Source organism: Helicoverpa armigera, chromosome 27 (genome assembly GCF_030705265.1).
Source record: "Helicoverpa armigera isolate CAAS_96S chromosome 27, ASM3070526v1, whole genome shotgun sequence".
NCBI lineage: Eukaryota > Metazoa > Arthropoda > Insecta > Lepidoptera > Noctuidae > Helicoverpa > Helicoverpa armigera.
Genome location: NC_087146.1, coordinates 26,703 through 35,000, shown reverse-complemented (window position 1 = coordinate 35,000; position 8,298 = coordinate 26,703). Strand labels below are relative to the sequence as shown.

Below are 8,298 nucleotides of genomic sequence, written 5' to 3'. Positions count from 1 at the left end.
ATTTAGAAAGTCTGACACTCCCTCACCACTGCTAACCCACAGCGGTGTACGCAATGGTACATAGTGGGATACGTACGGCGGGTATGGGCTTGACCTGCGCGGTGAGCAGCAGCTGGTTGCGGCGCCGCACCTGCTCGATGTCGCGCAGCAGCACGCGCCGCAGCGCCGCCTCCCGCGCGTCCGCGTCGGCCGCGGCTGCCGAGCCCCCGCCCGCCTGCTCGTCTGTACATGTCGCGTTTAATCAATGTAGTACAATATTGTGTATATGTTGAAGTTACTAGACAAGTTGTAATGACTGTGTTATTAACCGGGAATTATGTGAGTACATAGTGTTATATACGCACCCCACTGCACGCTGGCGGCGGCGCGGCTGCGAGGCCTCTTGCGCGGCGCGATGCGCACGAAGGCCGGCAGGGGGGCCGCCTCGCGCTTGTGCGGCACGAGGGGCGTCTCGCGTGGCTCGAGGCGCACGAGGGGTGCGAGGGGTGGTGCCTCGCGCTTGAGAGGCGCGGGGGGCGGTGCCTCGCGCTGGCGTCGCGGCGCGTGCTCGAGCCGCACGAGGCACACGCGCGCCTCTAGTAGCAGCTTCGGGTCTAACCACGAACACGAACAAGATAACATTATGTAATACATAATACATACATAAATAAAACAATTATTTACGGAAAACTTTTTTTTACATAAAATTTTCTATAGATTTCACAGAAAGTTAATATACAGTATATTCTTATATAAAGGTTAATTAAAAATCATACGAGTATGTTGCGGGCTCCGTGATGTAGGTTTGTACAAACCTGTATTTCAGGCCGTCACGTCATTACAGTCACAATAACGTGACGGCCTGAAATTCAGGTGTGTACAGTTTGTGTGTAGCTGCCGGTGACTGCCGGTCACTGCGTACAGCCGTCAGCCGCGCATCTCTGCTTGGACGATTCTCTTCTCGAACGCCATTATGGCAACACATAGAATAGTTTGACGCTTTTCATTAATTTTAGTTCATTTTTATAATATTAAATCTATTTCTTGGTATTTCCTTGTAAAATAAACCTGCTTCTGGTTATTAAAAATATAAACAGATAGGTATATGTATAATAACACACACAATATTGAAAGAGGCGTTAGTGAGACACTTACCGATAGCAGGCGTGTTCACTGGCACCTTCTGTTCGAGCGGTTCAGTGGTGACGTCATCGGCAGACGTGACGTCATCGGCAGGCGTGACGTCATCGTCGTCGAAGAACAGGCGGCTGCTGATAGACTCGGCCCGGCGCGTGCGCGGCAGAGGACTCTCGACTCTAGCGTCTTGCGCAGAAGGCTCACTGTCGTCGTCGTCGCTGTCGAACACTATCTCTGCGGTGACGGCGGAGGGGTCGATGCTACGCAGCACTGCTATAGTGTCGCTCGTCTCGTCACGTCTGAGCGGCTTGGCAGGACTGAGCTGCTTGCCGCAAGACTCGTCGATGACCAGGTTGTCTTCCGCGTCGGTGTCGCACTCCTCGCGTTTGGGCGCGGCGCCTGTGCAACGAGAATTGTTACTTATGTACAGGGCAGCAAGGTTGACGCTGCAAGAGATACTTACCGACGTGTGACGGAACGAGCAGCGCCGGCGCACTCGCTGACTGCGTGCTGGCGGCAGCTGAATAACAATCATAATCGTGTATTTATAAAACACTTAATCGTTCGGAAATTCGTCCAAATAAGTCGTTGTAGTGTCAAAGATTAACAAAAAAAACAAACTCCCACATTTATAATATTAGTAGTAGTAGTGATTGAGTTACCGATGTTGAGCGGTACAAGTAGATCAGGCTTGATGTCGGGCGGCTCCGGGGGCGACGCTTGTATGTCGGCGCGACCTGAAATAGTACAAAGATATAGTACAGTCTACCGCTCTACGGATGCGATTTATTTGAAAGTCGTTACAAACAGACATATTTATAAGCCTACTTGAATTTATTATTTTGAGTGCGTCTGCGCTGATGGCTGGCGTGTCTGCGCTGGTGACCAGCGTGTCTGCGCTGATAGCTGGCGTGTCTGCGCCGACAGCCGGCGTGTCTTCGCTGATAGTGAGCGTGTCTGCGCTGATGGCTGGGGCATCTGCGCTGATAGCTGGTATGTCTGCGCTGATGGGTGGGGCAACTGCGCTGATGGCTGACATGTCTGCGCTAGTGGCTGATATGTCTGCGCTGATAGCTGGCGTGTCTGCGCTGACGGCCGGCGTGTCTTCGCTGATAGCTGGCGTATCTGCGCTGATAGCTGGTATGTCTGCGCTGATGGCTGGGGCAACTGCGCTGATGGCTGACATGTCTGCGCTAGTGGCTGATATGTCTGCGCTGATAGCTGGCGTGTCTGCGCTGATGGGCGACGTGTCTGCGTCGGCGGCCGGCGTTACTGCGTCGCTGGCTGGCGTGACTGCGTGGCTGTCCGGGGAGAGCTCCCTATCCGTTTCATCGGCGCTGTCGTCCGAGAGTAACTGCTCGGGCTGAACATTAGAGTGTCAATGTGTAGCAGGTACGTTGTGTCGTATGTATTATAGCACGTGTATATCACACGTCATTATCATCACATCGACATAGTATTTGTGACACACGGCATGCATACATAGACGGTAAGTGACTCACGAGCGGCTGTCGCACGACGCGTCGCTCGGTGACCAGCTCGCGCCACGACACCTGCGCCTCCGTCGCCACGTGCGGGTACCTGCGGCACACGCGGCTTACTGACCACAGGCATAGCTCACTCGTAGCAGAATCGATGCAGTTATACAGTTAATACATGCATAGAAAGTGTATCAGTGTATGGAAAACAAGCTAAACCAACTAAAGCCAATTGATTTCGACGCTTTATGACATTAATGATTAATTCTTGGTTTGTTTGAATCGTTCGCTGAACCTATTATGATTTATGACCGAATTTGCAGCGAACAAAATATAGACACTATGTGCATATAATTGTTCGTATGGCAAACAGTGGGTGACCAAGAATGCTGCCTTGTGGAACACCATGAAAGCGCAATGTTTAATGAAGGTTTACACATTATTTTTATGTAAGTGCAATTTGAACGGATTTACTCTCTAGGAGTACGATGATGCCTTGGTTTACAATGAACAGTCAACTCTTTCTCAGTTGATTATTGGATCATTCGATGTAGTCAAAGGCCAGGAGTAAATCTACATCAAATCATTTCAAATCGAATCATTTATTCATTTTTATCAAAGTTCAGACTAAAATACAACATTATTTCTTAAAATCTAGAAGCTTTTTCGAAAGACTGGAATATACATATTATAAGGATAGTCAAACAAGTGTACAGTACTGACCGCTTGAGAATGGCGAGATGTATGGGCGCGGGCAGTGGAGGCAGCGTCGCGGGGAGCGGCGCGGGCGCGGGCAGCGGGCGGCGCCAGTGCGCGGCCAGCCGCCGCCGCGCCTGCAGCTTCAGCTCGTGCCAGCGCCGCTGCAGCACCACCAGCGACGCGCTGCGCCCGCTGCACACAAACACCGTCACTAGAGCAGTGCGACACGAGTACACACACACACACAGCCCCGCACAGTCACACTCACCTGGCGCAGTAGTCGCGGTGCAGGCGCGACCAGCGCCGCGCCAGCCGCAGCGGCTCGGCCGCGTCCTCGAGCGCGTGGCGCTGCACGAGCCGCCACAGCGCGTGCAGCGCCGCCGCCTCCTCGTGCAGCGTCACGCTCTCGTCGTCCAGCAGGCGCTGCGCCGCCACGTCCGTGTGCAGCAGCACCAGCTCCGCCACGCGCGCCGCCTCCGCCGGCACCGCGCCCACGTCCCCCGCGCGCCCCGCCGCACGCACCTGCTCCAGCGCCGCGCGCTGCACGCTCACCCTGCCGGCACGAGGCGCGTGTGAGCACGGGGCACTATACACACACCGCCACTACACACACTCACCACAGCTCGTGCAGGTCGGGCAGCGGCACGCGGCGCCGCAGCTCGCGCCGCACCAGCGTGTACAGCGCCGTGGAGCACAGCGCGCCGCGCGCCTGCGCCGCCGCCGCCAGCGCCGCCACCAGCCCGCCCGCCCACACGCGCCGCCACCACTGCCAACACACCGCCAGCCACACGTCACACGCACGCGCACACAGCCGTACGTGTCGGTACGACTGTGTGTATACTTACAGTGTGTGCGTCAACAGTACAGACGTCGCTGTCGGCACGCGGGGTGCCACTGACGGCGGTCCCTTCAGTCTTGTCGGTGTCTTCTTTGTCAGCGTGTTCACTAGCGCCGTCACCGCTCGCGGTAGCCGCGGCAGTGGGCTGGCGACAGAGGCGCGCGTGCACGGCTCGCAGCCAGCGCGGGCCCCGCTGCGGCAGCGCGTACAGCTGCGCGGCGTGGTACTCGCGCAGCCTGCCCTCCCAGTGCCGCGCCATGCGCTCCGGGATGTGCAGCTGCCGCGCCAGCCGCGCGTACGCCGCCCGCCGCCGCGCCTGCAGACCGCACCGACGCTCTCACGTGCTCAATACATACTTCCTCCTGCCCTATTCCCAATTTTATTTGGGATTGGCGCAATGTCTTCGACTTCCATTCACTCCCTTCCTACTCATGTCATCTATCTTTCAAGCATCTTTTCTTAGGTCTTCCTCTTCCTCTCCATTCATCTACATTCAGACTTAGCACACACTTTGTTGCATGCGTATCATCCCTCCTCATTACATGGCCATACCATGACAATAATAAAAATAAGTGATAATGTTCCTGTCAACATGAGTATGTGTTTGTGAGTATACAATATGTCTGCGTACTCACGGTGCGGAGGTTGTCCCGCGTGGGCGGGTCGAGCAGCGGCGCCTGCGCCACGTACGCCAGCGCAAACTGCTTCATGGACACCGACCGCACCCTGCACACACACACACACATAGCTAGCCAGTCTCCATAACACTAGTCTCCATGTTTAACCCATTGTATGCCGGAGTGCAGATTTATGCAAGACACAATTGCATACTAGTGGTTAACGTGGTTTGTGGTATACAATAATATGTAAGTTAATTATAAACAGGTCTTTCTTTAGTAATTCCACGCTCTACACCTCAGGAAATTCATCTGGCTAGAATTTCCCAACTATACAGCGTTTGGCTACCAATTCCATCTTGATTTAGATGAATACCCATCTTTTACATGGATTGTCTGCCTATCTGACTCTCTCAACCTTTCAGTTGCAAATATGAGGCAATATAACAGTTCTTTTTATTAAGTTCCTTATTACACAAAATTATTAAATTAGTGTCTAACCAAGGGGTATTGGGTTGCCCGGGTAACTGGGTTGAGGAGGTTTGATAGGCAGTCGCTCCTTGTAAAGGCCTGATACTCAGGTGAATCTGGTTAGACTGGAAGCCAACCCCAACATAGTTGGGAAAAAGGCTTGGAGGATGATGATGATGATATTCACTGTTTAACAGTCCACATCAAACTGTTTGAAACACTATAGTAGCAACCAGCCTTAACGCCAATAAGCAAAATTACTGACCACTTCTCTCAAAATATATACATTAGTTTTAGCATGAAAAAGTAACAAACAACATCCTTACAAACTTTCTTGTCTACAATAATAGTAGGATACCCCACCATCCATGGACAATACTGATATCAGCTCTGAGGTGATGCATAGGTACAGCAACTTACTCAAAGTCTCCATTGGTCTTGCTGGAGTGGCTGACGAACACGCTGGGCACGTAGTCCCGGTTCTTGCACGTCCTGCTGGGCCGGCCCGACACGAAGTGCTCGCTGCACACCACGCTGTGCGGCTCCGGCGTCCACCACTTGGAGTTGCTGCAAGCACGACACGCGTATGAGCAGTGCACTCGCTCAGCTGACTGACGGCCGCGTCTGTCGAGTTGCGACTTGTCGAGAGAACATAAGACTGCACTTACTTTCTGCGGCGAATAGTCTGGACCCATCTTTTCCTGTGGTACGATTTATACCTAGCATCAGGGAACGCAAAAAACTTCACGTTTGGGGTCGCGGAAGTGTTCGGGCACCTCGTCACACAACAGCTCTTAACAGCTGGGGCTTCACTCATTTTATATACTCATCAAGCTGCTTCGTAAACGATTTATTTTCAAAATAAACACAATTCCAGGCGACAAGCACTCGCGACATCAACACAACGCGCCACACAAACAAACGTCATTATTATGACATTGACATTCACTGACATTACCAGTGAGTGACAGCCGACCATAAACTATTTTTTTTTTCTCTGAACACGGGACTAAAGAATACCTATCCATGGAATTAATAAGTAATTCCATGTACCTAGAAATAAATTCTACAAATAATTTGTGCGTATACGTTAACTGTGGACGTATTGTGATAGAGTCTGGCCAACGAAAGAGAAATGGGACAAATTATAATCCTTAGATTTTCTTACACACATTGTTAGTTACGAGTGAAGCTTATCGAATCAAATAAGATAAAATTATGAATTGTAAAAGGAAAACAAATAGGTGCATACGTGCAACAATCAACTCCACTGATAGCTTCCTTCCTCTGACATATTTTATAAAAACCGGCCAAGTGCGAGTCGGACTCGCGCACGTAGGGTTTCGAACCACCCAAACTAGTTAATATTCTAATGGCAGTCCCGTAAAATATTTTTTTGATTCTAGTTTTCAGTATTTGTTGTTATAGCGGCAACAGAAATACATCATCTGTGAAAATTTCAACTCTCTAACTATCACGGTTCATGAGATACAGCCTGGTGACAGACGGACGGACGGGCGGACGGGCGTACAGAGGAGTGAAAACGATAGGGTCCCGTTTTACCCTTTGGGTAAGGAACCCTAAAAATTGAGTTTTTTTTTTTATCTGAATGCTTAGTAATTCATTAACAGAACTGTTTTATCTTATCACAATTTATTATGAATCGGCTACTACTTATACACTGACTAAGCGGATTGTGTACATAATCAAGAGTAACCATTCATCAAACGCTAACAATGTGAGTGAATTCATTTATTATTTCTAACCGACTCCCCAAAAGGAGGTGTTTCTAAATTGATTGCATTTTTTTAATGATTTATCCTTTATAATTTAATAGAAGATGTTGAATTGAAGACAGTATGATTAGTAGTAAAGTGCGAGCCGCCTCTGCGATGGCTTCATTTCCAATCGATCATCTGAACTGTTTCATAGTAAAGCCGTGAATTTTCATCATGAAGAGCTGTGTCCTGATCGCGCTGTTAGCGGCACTGGCGAGCTGCGTGCACGCGGCGGCCGTGCCGGTGCCGACCAACGCGCCCACCGTCGTCGGCGCCGTGCAGCCCGGAGACTGGCTCATGGGGATGTAAGTAGCACGCAAACCCAGCCGGGACACTGGCTCGAGCTGAGGTGAGCCAGAGTCCCGCCTGCACTCCACCAGGGTTGCTCACGGACTAACCGGCTGCTTCAAAGGTGTTGAACAGTCATATCCTAACAGTATGATACTGTAGCTATCACTCTTTTTATGGGGACCTGGTTAATAGACAAGTAGAAGCAGAGATAGAAGGTATCTGTATTACGTTCACTGTGTATTGTTTTAGTTCGTTATGTGATGTTGGACAGCTAGTTACAATATAGTGGTGAGTATATAATATCGGGAATGGTTGGCGGACTGATGGTACATGCTGTATGTTTCAGAGGGACTACCAATAGTGCAGCACAGCCGGACTACGTGATCACGAAGAGGCTGCGCTACACGCTGGGCAGCATGTACCGGGTGAACGCCGTGATCATCCGGGAGCTGGGCGCGGCGCAGGGGGGGGCGCCGGCCTTCGTGGGCGGGCTCGGCACCAACGACGTCACCGTGGTGCTGGTGTCGGCGCGCGGCCGCGGCCTGCACTACCGCGTCGAGCTGTGGGGACACGACACCACCGGCGCAGACCTCGGACCCGACAGACCACTCATCACAATCGCCGAATTCTAAATCCTAACTACCTCTAGTATAACAGCAGTAAAGTTTATCCTCATATATAACGTTGTATTATTTTAATTTAAATTCCTACCACCTACCTACCCACCTATTCTCCATATGATATTCTTATGAGTAAGTATTACAATTACTTATATTCATCAAATTCCATTGAATAGTGTTTGCGTCAGTAGGAGGAAAACAAGCCTATATCTAGACACACGGCAGTGTGTCCGCCAAGTTCGAGCAAAAAAGGCGACACACCGGCCGTGGGTTATATTACACGAACCATTTCGGGCCAAATTCGACCCCCCTGTAACTCAAAATCTATTTTATTTACGCATATCAAATTTCTAGTATCTGTTGAGACCCCCTCACTTATCTAAAATACAA

The 8,298-nt window shown here is 50.8% G+C and overlaps 2 protein-coding genes across 2 annotated transcripts in view; one reads left to right on the top strand and one right to left on the bottom strand.

Moving 5' to 3' along the window:
• The window catches only part of LOC110376204 (uncharacterized), a 7,343-nt gene extending 1,051 nt beyond the window's left edge, over positions 1–6,292 (bottom strand). Inside the window, exons 1-14 of the mRNA XM_064042050.1 lie at positions 5,888–6,292; positions 5,640–5,786; positions 4,767–4,857; positions 4,139–4,447; positions 3,911–4,059; positions 3,562–3,846; positions 3,318–3,485; positions 2,619–2,697; positions 1,945–2,479; positions 1,779–1,853; positions 1,580–1,636; positions 1,135–1,515; positions 345–593; positions 77–222 (exon numbers count right to left, since the gene is read on the bottom strand). Of these exons, the coding sequence (XP_063898120.1) occupies positions 77–222; positions 345–593; positions 1,135–1,515; positions 1,580–1,636; positions 1,779–1,853; positions 1,945–2,479; positions 2,619–2,697; positions 3,318–3,485; positions 3,562–3,846; positions 3,911–4,059; positions 4,139–4,447; positions 4,767–4,857; positions 5,640–5,786; positions 5,888–6,036 (2,820 nt within the window). The 5' untranslated portion in view covers positions 6,037–6,292. The remainder of the gene's footprint in view (positions 1–76; positions 223–344; positions 594–1,134; positions 1,516–1,579; positions 1,637–1,778; positions 1,854–1,944; positions 2,480–2,618; positions 2,698–3,317; positions 3,486–3,561; positions 3,847–3,910; positions 4,060–4,138; positions 4,448–4,766; positions 4,858–5,639; positions 5,787–5,887) is intronic.
• Positions 6,293–6,833: 541 nt separating this feature from the next.
• Positions 6,834–7,970, top strand: LOC110376190 (uncharacterized). The gene is made up of 3 exons (XM_021334592.3): positions 6,834–6,957; positions 7,152–7,302; positions 7,635–7,970. Exons 2-3 carry the CDS (start codon positions 7,172–7,174, stop codon positions 7,918–7,920), a joined length of 417 nt encoding a protein of 138 aa, XP_021190267.3. The 5' UTR covers positions 6,834–6,957; positions 7,152–7,171; the 3' UTR covers positions 7,921–7,970.
• The last annotated feature ends 328 nt before the right edge of the window (positions 7,971–8,298 follow it).

Bases quoted from the DNA above. Each gene is read 5' to 3' on its own strand.
- LOC110376190 (XM_021334592.3), top strand. From the start codon at position 7,172: ATGAAGAGCTGTGTCCTGATCGCGCTGTTAGCGGCACTGGCGAGCTGC. The intron at 7,303-7,634 runs GTAAGTAGCACG...TGTATGTTTCAG, and splicing joins GGAGACTGGCTCATGGGGAT to AGGGACTACCAATAGTGCAG.